The 25,233-nt window shown below is 45.5% G+C and overlaps 1 protein-coding gene across 2 annotated transcripts in view; it reads left to right on the forward strand.

The window, feature by feature from the left end:
* The window catches only part of OLFM3 (olfactomedin 3), a 239,231-nt gene that overhangs the window by 183,405 nt on the left and 30,593 nt on the right, over positions 1–25,233 (forward strand). For both annotated transcript variants that reach the window (XM_084851719.1, XM_084851720.1), the window contains exon 3: positions 17,133–17,288. In XM_084851719.1, the coding sequence (XP_084707845.1) occupies positions 17,133–17,288 (156 nt within the window). The remainder of the gene's footprint in view (positions 1–17,132; positions 17,289–25,233) is intronic.

Genomic DNA, 25,233 nt, shown 5'->3' on the forward strand with positions numbered 1-25,233 from the left:
GCCACAGACAAAGGGGGCGGGCCAAAAAATAAAAAATGCCACCATATTTTGGTGTAAAACTTTAGGAGAGGCATTTTAACCTTATAGGAGGGGGAGGGGGGACTGCACAAAAGCCATGGAAACCACCCAAAAATTGGTAATTCAGGGAAAGAGGGTGGAGCCAGGGGAAGGGGGCGTGGCCTTTTCAGGACCCCCCAGATGGCTGGATTTGTCCCCTGGGCCGGAAGTTCCGCACCCCTGGAATAAAAGATGGTGGTCTGAAATACCAACCTCCATCACCACAAAACAGCCTGCTTGCAAGTTCTGTCTCTACCAATGCTGCTCATCCATATCCTTCACTTGTCGAGCATTTGGAAAGCCAAACAGCATCCCCAAGGACTGGATCTGGCTTAATAGCTGCCTGTTAGCGTAGCGGCAGTGTGCTAAAAGTAAATGTGCCTGGAGAGCAATTTGCAGAACAGCCTCCACTTAGGGGCTCACCCTCAATCGCCTTGTGCAAATTAGCTATGTGCGAGTGCACTTCAGCCAGCCTGTTGTACTTGTGACCAGAGCGGTATAAATGTTGTAAAGGATTGCACTGCTTCCTTCGGAAGAGACTGGCTCTTCCTTTTGAGTGCCTGTGTCTACAGAAAGCATGATTTGAAATGCTTTGTTATTATAGGTAGGGATGCTTGTTATTTTAGATTAATTCCTCCAGAATAAAGGGGTTCAATCCACTTTAAATACAGCCTTTGTTTTGATGCCATCCATCAGAGCACAGGATCCTCCCTTTCACCCTGGGTTTTGTCCAACTCCAGGGAAACCCTCAACTGGCTCCCAAAACAAGGCATGACTTGAGACCCATCATCGCTCAAATGTAGAGCAATCAAGTGGAGACTGGAGAGACAGCCAGCAAGGGACAGATACGTGTGAACCAATGCTAAGACATCACAATGAGAGTGTAAACCAGGATAAATCCAATTCAGAATCTGGCAGGACGTCTTTCAGTATACTGCATAATTGGCACACGTAGCCTGGAGCCTTTTCTGTACAGCTTGGGTGTGTGTGTGTGTGTGTGTGTGTGTGTGTCGCCGTTTCTAAACGTCTCCCCTCTTACATTAGCTTGGCTGTTGGAGGAGGCATTTAGAAATAAAAGCAATCCATCTTTCAGCATGAAAGGATTCATGAGCCACGGATAGTGGTGCGGGGGAAGGGGAGGACACCTATTTCAGTTCTAAGATAATAGGGAATATGTCTGCAGTTGCTCTCATCCTGCACCTGTTTGTTTATGGGCAAAAGGGTAGTACCATTTTACATTCTTGCACCAAAATGCTCTTGAGGCTCTGGGGGCAATTTCACAGCACTAATGCTGTCTGTATGTGTATCTAACCCATGTAACACTTACTCAAGGGAAGCCCTACTGGAATAAAGTAGGTTACTCCCAGGAGATTAGAAGTATAAGGCAGGTGGATCAGGCTTATCTAGCATTTTGTTTCCAACTGCAACCAGGCAGGTGCCTCTGGAAAATTTAAATCTCAGGGGTGGAAAATCTGTGTCCCTCCAGATGTTGTTGGGTTCCAACACCCATCAGCCCCAACTGGCAGGGCCAGTGCTCAGGACCTACATGGAAAGGAATGAAAGCAACAGCCCTTGGTCATCATTTGCCTACCAGAAGTTCAGGTGTTACTCAGGGTCAAAACATACATTACTTTCAACCTGTATCTAGCGGCTACATAGGTTTTTTTTTTCATTTTTACTCGAGAGTAGGCTCAGGGCTCCTGATCAGGATCTTTGTGTAGGGGATAGAGGGCTTTTAAAATCTGGATTGGGGCTTCTGCACCTTCCCTAGATTAAAAATGAAAAAAGGGCATAGCTGCTAGACACGGATTTCAAGTAATGTCTGTTTTGGCCCACAGTCTCTGAACCAAGAGATTCCATTTGGCTATAAAGACATAGTTGCTGATTAGTTACTTGGCTAGATTAAAACTTGATGGATTGATCCTCCATGAATTTGTCTTCATTTAACAATCAAAACTTTTTTGTGTTTTGTGTTTTTGTGTGTTTTATGAATTTCCCCCTTAACACCCACTCTTGTCACATGCCTTTCTTAGACGATCCAAAGTATTGTGTAAAAACTAGGTCTGGGCTGAGACTGCTTGTACTTTTTGTATGAACAGGTTTAGCAGTGGCAAAAATCACCTCTCTCTTTCACTCTGCATGAAAACATATACATTGCCTTCTCTTGCTCTCACTTGTAATTGACTTTGCTTGCGCTTAGTAACATTGTCATGATGTCGGTAAATCTGACCGGTTGCATTGCCAGGTGACAATTTCTGTATTTGCTGTGTAATCCCAGATTGGGAGGGATCACTCATAAAATTAATCTAGGAAGTAGAAAGAAGGAGTGGCCATGGGAAGAATACGGCACTGAAGTAGCAGTAGTTTCCCAGCATTGATAGTTTCCCAGCACTGATGGGAAACAGTGGATGGGTTTGCACGTCACGCTAAGCCACCCTGCAAATAAGCCATCATGGGCTGGTTGTTCACTGAACAACCCATGGTACTCCTTACAGACGGTCAGGCTTGTCATGGCTTGTTCTCCCCCTCATTCCCCCTCAGTTCTCCCACCGGCTCCAGCATGTATCCCAGTGCTTTTGAAGCACAACAGTGGTTGGCCTGTTCTGTGTGAACGGAATGCTGGATGAGATGGACCCTTGGTCTGAGACAGCATGGCTCTTCTTATGTTCTTATCTCCTTGTCCCAGCCCCCTGCTTGCCCCAGTTGCTACCGCTTTTTGTAGTAACTACTTCGTTCACCACCTTTAAATATATATATATATTGGTGCTTCAGGAGTATGCAAATGGGGTAAGTTTCTCTCTCTCTCTCTCTCTCTCTCTCTCTCTCTCTCAGTGTTTCGCAAGAGCACAGATTTGGGTGTCTGATCTGTGTAATCTTGCCTTGTCAGTTTCCTTGTATGTTTCAGCTGTCAACAAGCACCAAAAAAGGGGGAAAATGTGAACACAGTAAGTGCACCAAAGTGCAAACTTCCCCTCCATTTAGTTCTCAGCCTTCAGATTTGCACAAATTTTCCCAACAGTTTAAAAACAAAAACCTTAGAGGGTGGCCGAATGGGGCACTAGCACCAGCAGTAATTACACCTGCCTCCCGTCATTGGGACCGCATTCACTCCATCTCACGCAGCTACCTTTTAAGAGTTTTGGGTTTTTAACTGTTGGTAATATTTGTGTAAATTTAGAGGCTGGGCAGTAAGCAGAGGAGAAAATTGCACAACTGCGGTAACTATTTCAAAAAGGAGCCACAAAAGAGGTGGGGAACCAATAACTCCCCTTTCTGAACTTGCTGGAGACTTGGGGAAGTGTTGAAAGGGAGGAGGACACTGACAAGTGTCATTCAACACTTAATAGCAAGAAGATTATATTGCCAAGTAGGAGATATTCCCCCCCCCCTGCTGCACTTCATTTGCATTCTTTTCCTTTTTTGGCCCTTCTTGACAGTTGAAACATACAAGGAAATTGACAAGGCAAGACTGCACATATTGGACACCTGGATCTGCACTCTTGCACACTTGCAAAACACCAGGGAAAATATTTTTTAAAAATAAATACGTTCCCATTGGTGTACTCCTGAAGCACCAGATTTTTTCTTTTTTTAAAAGAAGGTGGTGAACAAGTAGCAGCTCCTCCAAAATGCCATTTGGACACACAAGCACAATTGCAAGGAGTGGCAGAGGATTTTGCCACTCTGGCCGGGGAACTCTGTTCCCAGCAACCCACAATAAAATTGCGCTGCCGAGTTTGGATGACACAGCAAGACACCATGCTGATCAACAACCCTAAAACACGCTGTGGATTCTTAGGGTGGCTTGATCATGAAAAATAAGCCACCCTGCAGAAACCATGCTGGGTTTGGATGACATGACAGCCCACCAGGGCTGGTTACCATGGGGGGTTGTCATGCTGTGCGAACCAGGTCAGCATCTTGAATACTGGAAAAAGTGGCTGTTCACACAATCAGTATTTCAGGAACCCTTTCTTCCCCATCTAAGCAGTGTTTTCATCTTGAAAGTAGTATTTTCATCCTGGATAATATTCAGTACAGTAAAAACCATTTAAATTGAATCACATTGAGGAAATTCATGTTGCTGCTTCTGTAAATCCATGCATTGAGACTTATTGCAGATTCAGAGCAACTGCAACGCAGGCAAAACAAACAGCCCTGATTTTTCTGAGGGTATTTATTTGCTCGACTTCCATAGCGACAAGGATAATAAAAAATGTGGATTTGCTATTATTACAAGCACTTTCTCAGAACCCGCTAAGAGCTCGATAAGTAGCAAATCTGTATTCTGATGAAATGCTAGCTTTGCTAGATTTTTCAAACCAGGAGTGGGGTTAGGGAACAGTAAATGATCACACAACTCCACAGCTTTCCTTTGCATTTTTTTGGACTTCTGCCCCATCCCATCCCTTAGGGCTGAGTTGTTTTACACCAGCCTTCCCTGGCCTGGTGCTGTCCAGATGTGTTGGACTATAACACATCTGGACAGTGGTCCATCACATCTAGAGGGCACTAGACTGGGGAAGGCCAGTTTACATGTATTAAAGTTTAAAATATGCCATTGCTGAATCGGGCTGGAGTTCCATGTAGTCCAGCAGCCAGCCAGATACAGCAGTAATGTGCTAAATTTTAAAGTGGATATATTAATATATGGATATGTGCCCTATTCAGGCATTAAAATATAAGGGGAACTCACCACCTGAGTGGTTATTGGGGCCACACCAAGTAGCCCTGCTCACTGATGACATGTACATCACGTAGTCCCTCCCCTAACATCCATGCTTACATGTGCAGATGCCTGTAGAGAGGGGGCCTTCACTCCCTACAGACATTCACACTGTACACATGGACATTCGGGGAGGGGCACCACTCATGAGGGGAGTTTGCCTTATTCTTTAACGCCTGAATGGGACAATATATAGATACATATACCCCATACACACAAACAGCTTTTCTGTCATTTATATTCAAAGGAGCTTTAAATGGCCACCATAAAACATAGCCATCCAAAACAGACAAACCACTAATAAAATCTCACAGTTCAATTAAGTTTACAGGGCATGACTGCCATCCTCTCCATAGTTACCTGGGAGCCAGCTCCATTGAATTCAGTTGTGCTTCCTTCTGACTGCATTGGTTCAACTTGTAAAATGTGGATAGAGCTTTAAAAATAGATTTTCAGCCAGCTAAAATGCAACCTTCCACTTTTAACTTGAAACTATTTTGCAAAGAAGTGCCACCATTTCAACTAATAGAGTGAAGTAGGAACCGCCATCAAAGAAAGGAAAAAATAGCCAGCCTCTGCTTGGTTATTTTCCCTCATCCTCTGGCTTCCTGTGTTCTTGTTGTTGTTGTTGTTGTTCAGTCGTTAAGTCGTGTCCGACTCTTCGTGACCCCATGGACCATAGCACGCCAGGCCTTCCTGTCCTGCGCTCTCTCCCGGAGCGTGCTCAAGTCCATATTCATTGCATCGGTGATGCTATCTAGCCATCTCATCCTCTGCCATCCCCTTCTCCTTTTGCCTTCAATCTTTCCCAGCATCGGGGTCTTTTCCAGTGACTTTTCTTTTCGCATTAGTTGGCCAAAATATTTGAGCTTCAGCTTCAGTATCTGTCCTTCCAATGAGCAGTCAGGGTTGATTTCCTTTAGGATGGACTGATTTGACCTCCTTGCAGTCCAGGGGACTCGTAAGAGTCTTCTCCAGCACCACAGTTCGAAAGCAGCAATTCTTCAGCGTTCAGCCTTCCTTATAGTCCAGCTCTCACAGCCATATGTTGCTACTGGGAAAACGATAGCTTTGATTATACGAACCTTTGTCAGCAAGGTGATGTCTCTGCTTCTTACTATGCTGTCTAGGTGTGCCATAGCTTTCCTCCCAAGGAGCAAGCGCCTTTTAATTTCATGGCTACAGTCACCGTCTGTGGTGATCTTGGAGCCCAAGAAAATAAAATCTGTCACTGCTTCCATTTCTTCTCCTTCTATATGCCAGGAAGTGGTGGGGCCAGATGCCATGATCTTACTTTTTTAATGTTGAGTTTCAAACCAGCTTTTGCACTCTCCACTTTCACCCTCAACAAGAGGCTCTTTAGATCCTCTTCGCTTTCTGCCATTAGAATGGTATCGTCTGTGTATTTGAGGTTGTTGCTAATTCTCCCGGCAATCTTAATTCCGACCTGTGATTCATCCAACCCGGCGTTTCTCATGATGTACTCTGCATATAAATTAAATATGCAGGGCGACAATATACAGCCTTGTCGTACTCCTTTCCCAATTTTGAACCAATCGGTTGTTCCACGTCCGGTTCTTACTGTTGCTTCTTGACCTTCGTACAGGTTTCTCAGGAGACAGGTAAGGTGGTCTGGTACTCCCATCTCTTTCAAAATTTGCCACAGTTTGTTGTGATCCACACAATCCAAGGCTTTAGCGTAGTCAATGAAGCAGAAATAGACGTTTTTCTGGAATTCTCTTGCTTTCTCCATGATCCAGCGAATGTTGGCGATTTGATCTCTAGTTCCTCTGCCTCTTCGAAACCCCACTTGTACTTCCGGTAGTTCTCGGTTCACATGCTGCTGAAGCCTAGCTTGTAGGATTTTGAGCATCACCTTGCTGGCATGTGAAATGAGCGCAATTTTTACGGGAGTTTGAACACTCTTTGGCATTGCCCTTCTTTGGAAATGGAATGTAAACTGACCTTTTCCAGTCTTGTGGCCACTGTTGAGTGTTCCAAATTTGTTGGCATATTGAGTGCAGCACTTTAACAGCATCATCTTTTAGGATTTTAAATAGCTCAGCTGGAATACTGTCATCTCCGCTAGCTTTGTTGTTAATAATGCTTCCTAAGGCCCACTTGACTTCACTCTCGAGGATGTCCGGCTCACGTTCCGTGACCGCACTCTCATGGCTATCAGGGACGTTAAGATCTTTCCTGTATACTTCTTCTGTGTATTCTTTCCACCTCTTCTTAATCTCATCTGCTTCTGTTAGGTCCCTGCCTTCTTTGTCCTTTATCATGCCCATCTTTGCACAAAATGTTCCCTTGAGATCTCCAATTTTCTTGAAGAGATCTCTAGTCTTTCCCATTCTGTTGTTTTCCTCGATTTCCTTGCATTGTTCATTTAAGAAGGCCTTCTTGTCTCTCCTTGCTATTCTCTGGAACTCTGCATTCAGTTGGATATATCTTCCCCTTTCTCCCTTGCTTTTTGCTTCCCTTCTTTCCTCAGCTACTTGTAAAGCCTCATCAGACAGCCACTTTGCTTTCTTGCATTTCTTTTTCTTTGGAATGGATTGAGTTGCTGCCTCCTGAACAATGTTACAGACCTCCGTCCATAGTTCCTCATGTACTCTGTCTATCAGGTCTAATCCCTTAAATCTATTCCTCACCTCCACTGTATATTCATAAGGGATATGATTGAGGTCATACCTGAATGGTTTAGTGGTTTTTCCTACATTCTTCAATTTAAACTGAAATTTTGCAATAAGAAGCTCATGATCTGAGCCACAGTCAGCTTCAGGTCTTGTTTTTACTGACTGTATGGAGCTTCTCCATCTTTGGCTGCAAAGGACATAATCAATCTGATTTCGTTATTGACCATCTGGTGATGTCCACGTGTAGAGTCGCCTCTTGTGCTGGTGGAAAAGAGTGTTTGCTATGATCAGCGTGTTCTCTTGGCAAAACTCTATTAGCCTTTGTCCTGCTTCATTTTGTACACCAAGGCCATGCTTGCCTGTTATCCCGGTTGTTTTGACTTCCTACTTTAGCATTCCAATCCCCTATGATGAAGAGGACATCTTTTTTTGGTGTTAGTTCTAGAAGGTGTTGTAGGTCTTCATAGAACCGATCAACCTCAGCTTCTTCGGCCTCAGTGGTTGGGGCATAGACTTGAATTACTGTGATGTTGAATAGTTTGCCTTGGATTCATACTGAGATCAATCTATCATTTTTGAGATTGTACCCCAGTACTGCTTTTCCCACCCTTTTGTTGACTATGAGTGCTACTCCATTTCTTCTAAGGGATTCTTGCCCACAGTAGTAAATATAATGGTCACCTGAATTAAATTCACCCATGCTTGTCCATTTTAGTTTGCTGATTCCCAAGATGTTGATGTTCAATCTTGCCATCTCATGTTTGACCACCTCCAGCTGACCTTGATTCATTGATCTGACATTCCAGGTTCCTAAACAATATTGTTCTTTATAGCATCGGACTTTCTTTTCACCACCAGACACATCCACAGCTGAGTGTCCTTTCGGCTTTGGCCCAGCCGCTTCACTCTTTCTGGCGCTACTCAGAAATTCTCTCTGCTCTTCTCCAGTAGAATATTGGACACCTTCCGACCTGAGGGGCTCATCTTCTGGCATAATTTCTTTTAGCTTTGTGATACATTCCATGGGGTTTTCTTGGCAAGAATACTGGAGTGAGTTGCCATTTCCTTCTCCAGTGGACCACATTTTGTCAGAATTCTCCACCATGACCTGTTCGTCTTGGGTGGCCCTGCAAGGCATAGCTTATGGCTTCACTGAGTTACGCAAGCCCCTTCACCACAACAAGGTAGTGATCCATGAAGGGGTCCTGTGTGCTACTCTGCCACAAATAATAGGCAAACTTGAAAGCCTTGTTATCACTTCATTAACTTTCCAGAGCAAGGAGGGTCTGACAGTTACCCTGGTACTGCTGAAGATGATGTTATTGCTCCTGCTCTGAACAAAGTCCCAGAGCTGTGATTCCCTGTGTTCCGCCTTCATGACACCACTGGCCAGATGCCACTGCAAGCTTACAAGAAAGGCATGAAAGTAACAATTTCCCTTGTTGTTTTCTCCAGCATCCAATCTGTGGAGGTATGCTGCCTTTCAGTGTGGAGGATCCACCAAGCTATCATTGCTAATAAAATTACCAGCTGCTCACATGAAGCCAGGATTCAAATAACACAAATAAATGCTGGCGTTAAAGCACCACAGAGGGCCATTCGTGTGGGCATCAGGGCTCAGCTCTTTCCAGTTTACATTCCAGCAAGCCAGGATCAAAACAGACATTACTTTAAATCTGTGTCTAGCAGCTACATCATTTTTCATTTCAATCCAGAGTAGGCACAGGGGCCCCAATTCAGATCTTAAAAGCCCCCCCCCCTTGCCCCCATATTAGAGTCCTGGTCCAGATCAGGGGCCCTGCACCTGCTCCAGAGTAAAAAGGAGAGGAAGATGTCACTGCTAGACACATTTGATGTCTGTTTTGGCCCCTGGTTTTTCAGCAGAGTGGGATGAAGGGCCATTGGAAAAGGACATCTGGAAGTCTCAGGCATTGTGTAGGCACCAGGCACATTTATTGCATGTTTCTCCTTTTATTTCAGTTGGAAGGTGATCAAGCCCAGAGATCATATTTTTAACTAGTTGTAGAAAACACTAGCACAGCCCCCTTTCCTTGAACAAATATCACTGTCTTCCATTTTCCAAAGTGCTGACCTTTAAATGAGCATAGCAGGAAACTGTAAAAATCAGGGTTTCTTTCTTTCTTTCTTTCTTTCTTCCTTCCTTCCTTCCTTCCTTCCTTCCTTCCTTTCTTTGTCAAAAAGCACTCACATGAATTAAGAGCCAAGTCAGAAGTGAAACCACAGCCCCATCTGTGCTCGTTACTTTGGCTGAACATACCCTAGTGCTTTTTATCAGTATTGAAGTGCACTGATAACTTTTGGGGCACATTACACATTCCATATGCCACTTTTCTAGCATTATTTCCTGCTTTTTATTCTGTATTATCCAAAATACCACAACAGATGTCACTGTGTGTGCTATGAGGTATCAATGCACAAGAGGGATATAGCGTCACCATGTTGGGATCGTATCACTATGACACGCGGTGTAGATCTGGCCCTATACACTGACTGATTGTGTTGTTTCCCTGTGTTTCAGTGTGTCCCCCACAAGCAAAAGTCAGTGATGAAGAGTGGGGGTGGGGTGGGAGAAATGCATGATGTGGGGATGTCACAGCACAGGTAAAGCTGCCTAAAGAGCCTTCAGCATGGTGGCCCCCTTTCTTTGGAACTCCCTGCCCCTGGAGGTCAGGCAGGCACCAACACTGTGCTGCTTCCAATGCTTGCTGAAAACTGCTCTTTTCCAAGAAGAATTCCTTAACTGACCAGACACAGTTTTTATTGGTATGCTGTTTTTAAAAGAACAGATTTAATATGGTATTTTAATTATTTCTATATTTTTATTATATTACCTTTTATGTTCACCGCTCCAGAATCTGTTTTAGATGTGGAGTGGTATACAAATATTGTTAAATAAAATAAATAAACAAGCAAACAAATAAATAAATAGGTGGGGCGAGGGGGCAAACTTGATATCAGGTGGCCATTTTGTCAGCAGCCCCATGAGTTCTGCCCTGAGCGCAGAAGGAGGTGGGTTGGATCCAGGATCTGCCTTTCACGAGAGGGAGGGCTCTACTCGCAGGAAGTCCCTCTACCCAATTTTTATGGATCCCCTCTCCCTTTCCACACTACAGCTCAGCCCATTCAGCAGGGTCCCCTGACTCTGTGTAGCATTTTCAGGGGGCTGAAGAGGCTGCCGTGGGAAGGAGGGGGTAGAGAAGTCCACTTCCTCCAGCAGAGTTGATCCAACATAAACCTAGATCCAACCCCAGGTGTTTGCCCTTCCTGCCATTGTTCCTGACCGTGTTTTTTTCCAGCCGCAAAGTGGTTGATATTGGTGGCATCGCTCTTAAGCCACATCCTTGCAAAAAGGACCAGAACTGCGCCACCGAGGAGATGCTGAACTTCTGAGATGTCCAGAGCACTCAAAACATCAGCAGGAGCAGCCTATAGTCTATCTGAGCAACAGCAGGAATTTTGTTTGCCAAACATCTCAAATCTTTCACAGGCATGAATAAATTCCAACTCACCCTCGCCTACAGAATTTTGTTCTTTCCCCTATTTTTAAAAAAAAAAATCCCTTCTAGGCCGTTCATTAGTGCAGTATGTGGGGATTATGAAGAAAGGATAGAAATTACATTTTCCTACACTTGAATGTTTGACACTTTGGGGGGGGGTCCCCAATATAGTACTTTGCAGATATCCCCTTTAAAATCAGCAGCAGCTGCAGTCAAGCTACCTGGGGCTGCTAGTGTACCATCATTGTTTTGCAATGAAAACAGAAGCCGAGACAAAGAGCATCTCCGCACTACCGGCTGGAACTGGAACTCTGTCCCATCGTTAGGAGAGCCTCGTGTGGAGCAGAGTGGTAGGCAGCAGTATGGCAACCGAAACTCTCCCCACGACCTGAGTTCGATCCCAGCGGAAGCCGGGTCTCGGGTAGCCGGCTCAGGTCGACTCAGCCTTCCATCTTTCCGAGGTCAGTAAAATGAGCACCCAGCTTGCTGGGGGAAAGGTAGTCACGACTGGGGAAGGCAATGGCAAACCACCCCGCTATAGTCTGCCATTAAAACGCCAGCGCAAGCGGCATCCCTCTAGGGGTCAGTAATGACCCGGTGCTTGCACAGGAGGAACCTTTCCTTTCCCATCATTAGGACTCTTCTCCAAGCGTACCGTGAATGTGAAAGAGAGCAAGTGGGGGCAGGCTTACCTTGAAACACATCTCTGCAAGATGTGTCCGTGCATGCAAGCGTCCACGTGTTTTGCAAAGGAGCCCTGCCACCACATGGAGGGCGGCGGATCCAGGTTTATGCAAGATCAACTGTGCTGACGGAAATGGACGTTCCTGCCCCCTCCTTCCCACATCAGCCCCTCCAGCCCCCTCAAAATGCTGGGGCTGTTCACACAACACGCTAGCCCATGCTCAGTGGTTGAGTGTGGATTGTTGTTGCTGTTGAACCATGGGTTAGCCTGCTGTTCGAACCCAGGATATTTTCCACAGGGTGGCTTGTTGACCATCCTGAACAACTCAGCAACAAACCATGGGCTTGTTTGAGAAAAATAACTCACACTGCATGGTTGACAAGCCATCCTGTGGAAAATGTCCTAGATTCAGACAACGTGCTGACCCATGGCTCATCAAACAACCCACGGTTCAACAACAACCCACACTCCGCCTCTGGCTAGCATGTTGTGCAAACCTAGTCAAGAGTCAGGACACCCCACTGAATGGGGTGAGCTGTGGTGTGGACGGAGAAGAGACCCTCAAATATTGGGTGGAGGGACCTTCTGAGAACAGAGGCCTTCCTCTCACAGAAGGTAGATCCTGGATCCAACCTGTATGCTTGGACTCATAGCTGCCTATTGCAGGCATTCATTTCAAAATGTGGTTTGCAGGGGGCAGTGGAGCCTCTCACCATCCACCCTTTTATTGTATGCATGGAGAAGAGGCCTACTGACTCAAAAGGTATGGTTGGGTTGAACAGCTATTCCTTATTCGCAGGGAATCCTGGGAACAGTAGTTCAGTGAGGGACTATGGATCCCCAAAAGATGATTCTCAGCAGCATCACCAAACTACAATTCTGTTACCCAAGAGCACCAGCTTGCCTCCATTTTGTCCCCACACATTCAAATTGCCTCTTAGGCCCCATCGTGTCTGTAGCTGCTAGCTGGCAAGGACTGGCAAGCCAGGAGTGGGTGTGTTTGCCAGACCAGCCTCCACCCTCTGTTGATATGGGCAAGACAAGAGAGCATCCTGGCTCTCCATGCCTTGGGCTTAGGATATCTTGGGCACACAAAAGCCCAAACTTCCCCGTATCCTAATGCAATCAAGATGACACCTTGCAACATATTAATTGACTTTTGAGAGCCCTGAGTCCTTGTGTGACCTCCAGCTAGGGCCAAACACACACCCATCCTAAGTCAAGTACCCTTCCATTCAGAAAAGCACAGTCACCATCCCCTTAGGTTCCCCTGGAAATCCTGGGTGTGTGCGTTTTCTAAGGTATCATGGGTCTTGGACTTTTCAACTCTTCATTTTCTTCCTTCCTCTCCACTTGGGAGAGTCCCTGATGGCATCCACTTTGCTCAGAGTTCTCCCTCTTCCCAGAAGATTCCATCCAAGGCGCCTTCCATCCAAGGCGCCCTGTGCCCCCTTTTCTGGACTTTACCCGACCTGCTCCTGGAAGCCCTGCTTTGGGTGCCTGCTTGTACCCTTGGATTCTGCAATCCAGCCTTGCAGTAGCCTCCTGAATGCTGGCTTTTGTCTCCACTTTGAGTTTACACTAACATTGCATGCTTCCATACCCTTCCCACTCATGTGCTTCTTGCAGATCATAAAAGGAAAGGCACATATTGTATATCTCAATCTTCCTTCACTTTCTTTCTCTCTCTTATCAATACTCTGGCTTTCTGTGCTCCCAAGTTGTCTTTGGCTTATTACCACTTCATCTGTCTCCTCAGCAATCTCTCTCTCTCTCTCTCTCTCTCACACACACACACACACACACACACCTCCTCTTTTCTGGGACAAGTTTTCAGTAATTTGCCTTGCACGTTGTCTTCTATTTTGCTTTATTTATTTATTTATTTATTTATTTCTATACCGCCCAATAGCCGAAGCTCTCTGGGCGGTTCACAAAAACTAAAACCAAACAACACACAATAAAACAATTTAAAATATATAGAACATTAAAACCACAATATAACAATACAACCACAATAAAACCTAGCAGCAGTACAGGAGTTTAAAATACAGATTTAAAACAGCAAAGATAAAAATTTAGAAAGCTAAAATGCCTGGGAAAATAAAAAGGTCTTCACCTGGCACCGAAAGGAGTACAATGTAGGCGCCAGGCGAACCTCACTAGGGAGCTCATTCCAGAGCCGGGGTGCCACAACAGAAAAAGCCCTCCTCCTAGTAGCCACCCGCCTCACTTCCTTTGGCAGGGGCTCACGGAGAAGGGCTGCTGCTGATGATCTTAAGGTCCGGGCAGGCACATATGGGAGGAGGCGATCCTTCAGGTAACCTGGCCCCAAGCCGTTAAGGGCTTTGAATGTTAACACCAGCACTTTGAATCGGGCCCGGAAATGGACCGGCAGCCAGTGCAGCTGGAAAAGTACTGGCGTAATATGAGCTCGCAGGCCAGTCCCTGTTAACAATCTTGCTGCCCTATTTTGGACCAGCTGAAGTTTCCGGACCGTTTTCAAAGGCAGCCCCACATATAACGCATTGCAGTAATCCAGACGAGAAGTTATCAGAGCATGGATAACTGTAGCTAGGCTATCTCTGTCCAGATAAGGGCGTAGTTGGTATACCAGCCTAAGCTGATAAAAAGTGCTCCGTGCCACTGAGTTCACCTGTGCCTCAAGTGACAGTTCTGGATCCAAGAGCACCCCCAAACTACGAACCTGATCCTTTAGGGGGAGTGCAACCCCCTCCAGAACAGGTTGATTATCACCTAGCCGGGCAGACGAACCACCCACTAACAGTACCTCCGTCTTGTCTGGATTGAGTTTCAGTTTATTGACCCTCATCCAGTCCATTACCGTGCCCAGGCACCGGTTCAGAACAGCCACTGCCTCACCTGGTTTTGATGAGAAAGAGAGGTAGAGCTGGGTGTCATCCGCATATTGATGGCACCTCAGCCCACACCTCCGGATAACCTCCCCCAGCGGTTTCATGTAGATGTTAAACAGCATGGGGGATAGAATAGAGCCCTGTGGAACCCCATGGCACAATTGCCATGGCACAGAGCAATAATCCCCCAGCACCACCTTCTGGAATCGGCCATCCAAGTAGGAGCGGAACCACTGTAGTGCAGTGCCTCCAACTCCCAACCCAGACAACCTATCCAGAAGGATACCATGGTCGATGGTATCGAAAGCCGCTGAGAGGTCCAGGAGAATCAACAGGGTCGCACTCCCCCTGTCCCTCTCCCGGCAGAGGTCATCCCACAGGGCGACCAAGGCAGTTTCCGTTCCAAAACCAGGCCTGAAGCCCAATTGAAATGGATCTAGATAATCCGTTTCATTCAAGAGTGCCTGGAGCTGTCCTACAACCACCCGCTCAAGCACCTTGCCCAGGAAGGGGATGTTGGCCACTGGCCTATAATTGTTAACATCCTCTGGGTCCAGGTTAGGCTTTTTCAGGAGTGGTCTAATTACTGCCTCTTTTAAAGCGGCAGGCACCACTCCCTCTCTCAAGGAGGAATTTACAACCTCCTGGACTCAGCCGGACAACCCCACCTTGTTTGATTTAATAAGCCATGAAGGGCAAGGGTCAAGCACACAAGTGGTCGATCGGACTTGGCCAAGCACCTTGTCTGCATCCTCAGGCCTCAGTAACTGAAACTCATCCAATAAAACTGGACCAGACGGTGCTCTGAATGCCTCTACCAATGGAACTGCATTAATCGTGGTGTCCAATTCATGACGAATCTGAGCGACTTTATCCTCAAAGTGCCGCGCAAACCCGTCACAGCGTGCTACCGAGGGTTCCACCGTCTCTCTCCCTGGCCCAGAATGTAACAGGCCGCGAACCACTCGGAAAAGCTCCGCCGGGCGACACTGAGAAGATGCAATGCTGGTGGAAAAGAACTGCCTCTTTGCCACCCTCACCGCCACAGAGTAGGCTCGATAGTGGGCTCTTACCTGTGTTCGGTCAGACTCGGCACAAGTTTTCCTCCACCTGCGTTCTAGCCGTCTCCCCTCTTGCTTCATTGCCCTCAGCTCAGGTGTATACCAAGGAGCTGGCCGGGCTCTGCTCAGAGGGAGAGGGCGCTTGGGTGCGATCGTGTCAACCGCCCGAGTCATCTCTGCATTCCACAGAGCGACCTGGGCTTCGACAGGAGCACCAGCCATACCAGCAGGAAAATCCCCCAGAGCCCTCTGGAATCCATCGGAATCCATTAATCTCCGGGGGCGGACCATTTTAATAGCTCCCCCACCCTTGCAGAGGGGAAAGGCCGCCAGAAGTCTAAACCTCAGCAGGAAGTGATCTGACCATGACAAAGGGGCAGATGTTAATTCCTCTACTTTCAGATCACCATCCTCCTGCCCAGTCGAGAAAACCAGATCAAGCGCGTGTCCTTTTATATGCGTTGGGCCGATGACATGTTGGGACAGCCCCATGGTTGTCATGGCGGCCATGAAGTCCTGATCCGCCCCGGATACAGCGGCCTCGGCATGGAAGTTGAGATCCCCCAGGACCATCATCCTGGGGGTCCTCAACACCAAGTCCGAGACCACCTCCGTCTGCTCAGGCAGGGAGTCCGATGGGCAGCGGGGTGGGCAGTACACCAACAGAATCCCTGATCTGTCCCGGGTACCCAACGCAAGGTACAGACACTCCAGATCTGCACTCGAGTGAGCAGGAAGCCTGGAGAGGGAGATTGAATTCCTATAGACCACGGCATAATGCAGGGTCAGGAGAGGCAGCCACGACCAAAACAAGGACTGGCATCCAATGGAGTCCATCCACTAGCGCTAATGATGTCGCGCTGGTGGGAGCCAACTAGCAAGCGCTTGCTGTGCGCCCAGAAGGGCCACTTTATATGTTATGGAACAGCAAACTAGATTTGCCATGGATCTGCAGGAAATGATGCCCATGTACAAAAGCACAGGTTCGTTGCGCTCACATTTCCTTTTGCTTTTTTTAGGTGTCCACTTCAGACGTCTTAGCTGTGCACATTTAAAAAACGTATTTTATGGAGCAGCTCTTAAGAGACATTTTTGACACCAGCCTGTGGTTGCTGCTGACCTCCAGCACTGTGAATCAACCAAAAATTAATGTGGCCTCCTTGGCACAGGCTGCCATAGCACTGTACATCTATGTGCATGAATATGCAGCTTTGCCTCAGAAGCAATGCTCCTCTGGAAGCATATTTGCTGAGTTGTAATGATATGTTCTTTTACAGAGTATTGTATGATGGATAAAGGCATCGTGTCAAATTCTATATTGCTACCATCTCATTAATTTTAGAGAGGTTGTGCATGCACAAAGAGCAGAATCTAGAATGCATTTCCGATGCTCTGTTCTTGTGCATTTGAGAGCTCATCACTTTGAAGAGATTTCTTTTAAAATGGCTAACAGTCCAAGAACTGACACATGCCAGCACATCACTCAATCCTTGGATTGCATTTTTATATAAGAAAGAACGCTATATAATTTTTTAAAAATGAGCATGTACTCGGTGTTCTTCTTTGACAGGTTCAGAATATGTCTCAGTCCATTGAAGTTTTAAACCTACGGACTCAGAGAGATTTCCAGTACGTTTTAAGAATGGAAACCCAAATGAAAGGGCTGAAGGCCAAGTTCCGGCAAATTGAAGATGACCGGAAGACTTTAATGACAAAGCATTTTCAAGTAAGGTTTGATTTTTTATTTTTTTTAATGATTGCTTTGAATGGCAGCCAGAAGTGATCTGCTTGTGCGGAGCAATGCATGGCTTGCTAAGCTGTGGACTTGAAATGCTTGTCGGTAAGTGCATGATGAACCCTTCTTTCCACTGCAATCATCCCTCTCACTGTGCAGTTTCACTGTGATGGGAAGTGACCATTAATTACTGCAACAATAGAAAAATGTCATTGCAAAAACGCATCCTGTTTTCACCCACATCCATGATGAAGTTCCCACCAGGAGATTTATAAGTAGCCAGGCTTTGCTTGCAATAAATGAAGCACCCAAGAGAATGAATAAAAAAAGAGCAAGGACTGATGTCCTTTTAAACTCTAGTGACGTTTTTCACTTCCCAAGATGGGATAGTTTATAAGAAGAGAGGTTTGTGTTGCTTTAATTAAGAGTGCTGAGGTTTTGGGTGCTGGTGGTGCTGGTGGTTTTTAATTAGAGCATCTATATTGTTGGCTTTTTGTTAGATACGTGTTTAACAGGGAGGGAGGGAAAATGAAGTAATGTGGTTAACACTACAATCCTACAGATGTCTGCTCAGAAGTAAGCCCCATTAAGACACTCCCCCGCTTGCAAAACCATATGTGTGCATTGGTAAACCTCTGGGGAAAAAATCAGTCTCATTGTGACTGTACGTATGCTTGCCTTGCTGGAGCTTTTTAAGCAGAAGCTGTAGTGCTGGGTTTTCTGCATCGGCAGAGGGTTGGGCTAGATTACCTTTGAGGTTCCTTTCAAATCTGTGAGTTGAATCCAGACTTAGTCATACTTAGGGTAGACCCAGTGAAATCAATGCAACTTAAGTTGCATGGCCATTTATTTCAATGGGTCTACCCTGACTAAATCTGGATCCAACCCTGTGATTCTAAGATTCTTTTTGTGTGGTATTTTACCAATGCACAGGAATGTATGTCAGCATTCATAAAACACTGCACAAAACGCATCCTGGAGCAACCAAACATACGATATCCTCCAAGATGGATGGGAGAGGTATGTTTTATCAGTGCATAATGCGCATCGATAAAGTGTGGGGGAGGGAGAGATGCAAATGCACCGAAGGAATGAAAGTGGAAACAAACTGGCGGTGCAACCTCCAGTTCTGGGATGGGTGTTATAAATTCTCCTTATACCACTGAGGAGTGGAATACAGGGCAGACTGAACCCACAGTGTTGCAGAACCCAGAGTCAGAGAGACCACGGAGTGAAGGAAAAAGAGATTCTTTATTTAACGCGCGGGCTTAAGGCTGGAATCGTTTCCAAAGAGCCAGAAGCCCCGATTTACATTAGCACATTGGTTTTATAGACATTGTGACACATATGAAACGGCTCCTCCTCCCCCTCCCGCATGGGGTTGCAATCCTCAACATTTTTCTTCCTAGCACCATTGTTTATAATACAAGAACTGGGTTATAGGGTAGCCATGATAAGGAGAGAACAGGAGAGAACAGCAGAGAACAAGATATACAATTGTATGACCTTTGACAAGATAAGGAATTCCTGTGTCTCGTCAGCTTACAACAATATATTCAAGGGAGAAAGAGCTCAGCAAGAACATGAAGCATGAGACTGCATGAGGCTACTTAGTCTGACCCCCGATATGGCTGCTACATTCCCCCCTTAAATGCATAATTTCATTACAATTATAGCATTTCTGATAACTATACAAAGCTTTTTGTGACATACATATTACTTAGCCTCTTGTTGGGCTATTAGAGCATAGAGGGCAGCAGTTTTACTAGCTGAGACATAAAACAGATTGGTTAAAGCGCATAAGACAAGGAACGCAGAGACATAACAGAACTTTTATGAACAATACTGATAGAATTAGGATGAACAATGCTTTTAAGCTAGCTAAGATCTGGAAGCCAAGGGGTTAACTAATTGAGCTAATTGTTTTGTCTTATTGTTTTGTTAGCTACTATATTGTGCAGCTTGTTGATCTGTTCATCTACAGCATTGCCATTATCAGTTAAGTTAAAACAACAGAGCTTTTGGTGTGTCTCACAACTTAAATGATGAAGAAGGAAGAGGTAATCTATACCAGCTCTATTTTCTAGAACTGCACCTCTTAGATCACGCAACTCTTTATTTAACAATGACAATGCTCGTGAGGTGGCATTTATGCTTTTGGCTAAGCTGCAAGCTAACCGGTTGATTTCCAGACCATCAGCCACGGCTAAACCTGGAACTTCAACTAGTGACATTGCTAAGGCCAATTTTTCTGAGTCAGAATATAACTGCACATGACTATTACAATTTTTAGTTAGTTGGAGTGCTCGAGGCTGCCGTTGACGGATTTTCTCGGGCTACAGGGGAAGAATTGGCACCAGTTCAATTGGCGGCTGAGGCAACATGGGTGGTTATCAGACAAGTTGGCAGGAATGAATGACCAAGTGCGGGAATTACATGTCTAAAACTATCCATGAGGCAAAAGTATGTGGGCATCATTAAAAGATATGTTTTGAATTTTATTACAGTGGAAGGGGGCCAGGGATAGCTTTGTATTTTCTGGAAAAAATTTTGACAATTAAGCATTTGTGCACACGTAGCATTTGTTTCAGCAATGATGGGGGTGCGTAGAGTGAACTCTGTAGGGGGTAGGATCTTTGCAACTACGCCCCAATTAGCATTTTGGGAATAAGTTAAACTTACACCATAAACTTTTAACATGGTATCTTTTTGAATGTTCCCAGGATGTTTACAGACAGGTATTAGGCAAGAGCTAATAAGCCTGTTTGCAGGTATACCTCTTGGCAAACAAAAATGTTTTACTCTCGTGATGTTAGCCAGGTGAAGCCAGTAATTATCAGCAAATCCCTGGGACAAACTTTCTCTTTCAGGGGCTGGCCCCCCTTTTTGCACCTTATTAAGGAGACACAATGCAACACTACTAACACTACAACACACATGTTTGATCTTCTTTGGGATCTGACCGTACGCTGGGCAGCTATTCACCTGGCAAGCTGCAGTAGGGTCTAGTCCTCTTCTTCAATTCTCCAGTTGCAGGTCTGACCGTACGCTGGGGGACAGTCTCCTGGGGTGTCTACAGTAAGGTCTAGCCTGAGTCTTCTTACTGCTTTTTCAGAATGATTTTTAAAGGATTTTCAGGATTTCTGTTTATAGTCTACTCTCCCCTTCTCGCTCTCTTGACTCGTGTCCAATGTATCTAGGGTTTAACTCTAGCTGCTTTCATAGCTGCGGGGGTGGAAAGTATGACAGTTTTCAGTCTTCTCTATCTGGGAGTCAAAGGGTTATTTTTCCCTCTTTAACTCATACTTTAACTCTTGTTTGGAAAGGATGAACTTCTGTGATGGGAATTGGGGGCTTATTTTTTTAAGACAAAGCGACGCTGGGCTTGAAGACCTTTGCTCAGTGTTTGGACTTCTTGTTTAAGGCTAACGTTTGCTTGCTCTTGATGCTGCTCCAGTGTCAATTATGAAGTCAATGTCACGGCCCCTCACAGTCAATATCACGGCCCCTCTCAAGCTGTCTCCCTCTTCGCCCATTCTGGCCTCTTTGGTTTTTTCCTTTGTGTATTTGATTTATTTTATTTGGGCATTCATGCCACTAATGTCCATCTTGTCCACACTGGGCACACTGGTTCTTTTTTTAAGAATCTTCTGCCTCTGCCGGGTCTTCTTCTTTTCTTTTTTCGTTTACGTCTTCTTGGGCCTCTGGGTCGAGGGGGGTGTACTGGCGATAGGCATTTGAAAGATGCTCCAAGTACGCTCTGGGGCCTCGGTGGCACCTTGCAGCACTTTAGACACTTTGGTCATATTAACTGACTTCTTTATACCTGCTTTCATGGCTTTTAACAGCAGGGTTTGATACTGGGTGAGGCGCTCTAGCCCAACTTGTGTTTTGGGATTCCAGCAGGGGGGGGTTACTTACAAGGAGACTTTATTGGGTAACTTACAGCACACAGGCGTACTTAATTTTTGGATCAGACAGCTTCTCTGAACCATGAGCTATTGCGCTAAATGGGTTTTTATACTATACATGTTACCCATAACACTAGCAAACATTTTCAGCATAGGCTAGAAGTGTTTGGTTCTCAGGCACAGCTTCCTGTAAACAACTTCGCTTCCTAAAGTGCTTGATAACACTTTTTATTTATTAGTATGGGAAGACAAATTTTTTCTTTCTTTTGCTTTCTTTTTCTTTGCTGATCTGCCTGTATTGCAGATCATGTTTCAAACTTTTTATATAAAACTTTTTGCTCCATGCACCAGCCTTGTCTCTTTATTTGTCTTTTTCAAGTTAAACTTACTTAAACTTTTCTGCCTTACACTAGTCCCACTGACACACATTTGGGATAGGCTCTTCTTCTCCTTCTAGTTACATTTTCTTCATTTTAAAGAACTATTACATTATTGTGGCTACTTTACCCCAGGTAATAAGCTCCAGGCACAATCAGCTGCTTTTAATTTACCCTGGGGGCAACTATGGCCACGCTTCTTTTTTTATAATTTTTTTTTTCTTTGCCTCTTGCCTTTTCTTTCTTCTTTTTTCTATCTGTCTTCTTTATCTGTCTGCTACTTTCTCTATTCTTTCTTTTCTACTTGCTTTTGTCTTTCTTTCCTTGTCATCCATTGGGAACCACACTTAGTATTATTTGGAGTTGCAACTAACACTAATCTGCAAATATCACATATATTTTATGATATTTAAGAAATCATAAAATATATACAACAAACTTTTTCTGCAATTTAACACAATGAATGGAAAACACTTCTTGCATGGTAAGGCATGATGGAGCAGATCCAGCAATTATACTGGTCTTCTGGCTGAAAGCTCAGGGCTCATTAAAATCAAGGGACGGGCATACCCACACACGCAGAGTTCTAGGTCACCATTTTTGCATCGGCAACTCTATGCTGCATGAATTCTGGCAAAAGGAAATCTAAAAGTCACAGATCAAACTTAGCCTGCTGTACACTGAGCTGACTACAAACACAGACACATGGTCCACAGCGATGAGAGTTCAAGTTTATCAAAAGCTTCACAGCACTGTCCATGGCAAGTCTTTGACAATTTAAAATTTTAGTTCATGTGCAGAGTGTCTCTAAAAAGCCCAGATGATGATGGAGGCAAACAGAGAAGGCCCTGGGCAATGAAGATGCGATGTTTCCAGCAAAGGCTCTCCACTTTTGCATCAGTTTAAAAAGGGAAAGTGTGGCCCTACACCCCTTCTGACAGACAAGGGCCTTTAACTTTTTAGCAAGGCCTCTGTCTAAACAGAGCGGCACAGCTCAGCTCTCTAGCCATGATGCTTTAACTTGGGCAACTCCTCTGTAAATTTTATTTTACTTCTGTCAGGTTCTCTCACAGACATTTTAAAAACTTACTTTTTTTTTTTCTTTTCTAACCTGGTACACAAAAGCACTGAAACACTGAGTGCCGAAACTCAGGACGCTGGGGGTGATGGGCATCGCCTTATACTTGCATTTTTCAGGCAGCCATTAATCTTCGGGGAGGCGGTGGGGTGATTTGCAGGACTTCAAAGGCAAGCTTCTCAGTTTGTTTGTATTTGTAAATCCCAAGCTCAAAACAGGACATGATGAGGTACAGGGCCACCAAATTCTTGCTTTGGCACGGGCAACAAATAACTCGGGTTAGCTTTCTTCGCTGGGGTCTCAAACAGGAAAACAGTCTTAATTTAAAGTTGTAACATCACTGACAGCGTCAGCCAGCCAGCTACACAGATCTCATTGTTTTTCAAGACAGTTGCTCCAATATTTTCTTTTCTTCTTAATCAGGTTGGGTCTCCCAGCTTACACAGTTTATTGCAGCTTTCAGGAGCATGGCAGTAGCGTGATTTTGGCTTGGCCAGGAACATGCTGTCTGGTTTCTTGGTCTCTTTAGCACACACACTTAGGCAGTGTAACACTGGATACTCAAATCAGTGAGATTTCTTCATTGCAGGGAATCCCACGGCAAAAGCTTAATGGTTACGCTCTTTAGAAATCATATAGCTGATGGTCAGTAGCTACAGGCTCTATGCAATTTTAACACAGTTCAAAGCTAAACACGGTTACCTTGACAGAGATCTTCAACGTGGTCTTTCCGCTTCATTCTGCTTTGGGACAGTCTTATGGCACACTTTTCACTCGAAGAGGGGTCTAGCCTGTGCTCTGGGGGCTGATTCTTCACCTTTATTTTCTATTTTGCCTTCATCTTCTGGGTCTTCATTTTCAGTTTCCATTTCTTAGGGATTTCATCTCAATTAGGCGAGGTGATGATGTTGCACAACTCAGAACGTTGTGGGCAATTTTCCTGCCCCCCCTCTCTCGGCGCGCTAGGCTAACAGCTACTTCTTTGGCCTTACACTCTCACGCTCCCACGCTTTGTTAAAAGCCAGACTGTCCTGCAACATTTTTCTAATTAACAGCCTCAGATCTTGTTTTTTTTCCTCTCAGCTCGACCTTGAGCTTTTTGCTGTTTTCTCTTTCTATTCTGAATCTTTAAAAAAACACCTTTTTCTTTCTTTGTTTGACATACATCTCAAGGGGGTGCAAGGTTTGCTTCCCCCACCACCCATAGCCTCCCTCCTAAATTGAAGACAGACACAATTAGGGAATGGGAATTGGTCAGTGAGTAAGGGGTCTCACTGGCCGACACAAGAGGATTTTTCACACCACGCACTTTGCTACTGGCCTGGGCACCCGGACGGTCAACGGTATGCTTCAGAAACCGCAGTAGCCACTCACACAATCATCAATCTCTCTACTACATCCATATGTCCCTGCCACCCACTTTTCCCACTTTTTACCAGAGCGGAAAACGGCTTCCCCAGCTTCCTCAGCTTCCTACTGAGTACTGGCGTGCTAGGTACTGGCGCCCACTCGGGGGTGTGATCAGGCCCCCCTTCTACCCGCAAGGAGTAGGTTCTTTTGTATACGTATACCACCAACACTGACCTTCTTCATAAGGCGGGGCCCTCTTTTTTTCTGCCCAGTGGCCTTTCTCCCTAAAGGCGGGGCCCTCTTTTTCCCATATACTTGCCTTTCTCCTGAAGGCTTCCAATGTGGGTTTCAACTCAATTGCAGCTGCGATACAGGCAGGGCTCAAGTTCCTTCCTCCGCTTCCCAGGGTTCTCTTGCTGCTCACTACCGTTTGGGCGATCCCGGTGCAGGCTTTCTCCCATTCACTCGACAAAAAGGTCGGTGGCGCCAAGAAAGGGAGGCATGCGCCGAGCTCGTCCTCCTGGTGCGGCGATCAAGAGCAGGCAAATGCCACCTGTCTGGCTCAGAGCCTGCCACATCCGAGTCACGGCACCATTTATGTTGCAGAACCCAGAGTCAGAGAGACCACGGAGTGAAGGAAAAAGAGATTCTTTATTTAACGCGCGGGCTTAAGGCTGGAATCGTTTCCAAAGAGCCAGAAGCCCCGATTTACATTAGCACATTGGTTTTATAGACATTGTGACACATATGAAACGGCTCCTCCTCCCCCTCCCGCATGGGGTTGCAATCCTCAACATTTTTCCTCCTAGCACCATTGTTTATAATACAAGAACTGGGTTATAGGGTAGCCATGATAAGGAGAGAACAGGAGAGAACAGCAGAGAACAAGATATACAATTGTATGACCTTTGACAAGATAAGGAATTCCTGTGTCTCGTCAGCTTACAACAATATATTCAAGGGAGAAAGAGCTCAGCAAGAACATGAAGCATGAGACTGCATGAGGCTACTTAGTCTGACCCCCGATATGGCTGCTACAACAGAATGATAAAGGAGTGGAGCAGAGGCAATCTGCTCCTCCCTAAGCAGACAACTTGGGCCAGGGAGTCCAACACACCCAGGTGCCTTACTCACTGCACCACTATGGCAGCTTGGCAGGAAGGGAAGCTTCTGACCTACTGTCTGCAGCGCTCTGGTGCCACTAGTTCCGATGCCCATAG

This window comes from Heloderma suspectum, chromosome 4 (assembly GCF_057233095.1).
Source record: "Heloderma suspectum isolate Gila_16-S chromosome 4, 16-S_ref, whole genome shotgun sequence".
NCBI classification, from domain to species: Eukaryota; Metazoa; Chordata; class Lepidosauria; order Squamata; family Helodermatidae; genus Heloderma; species Heloderma suspectum.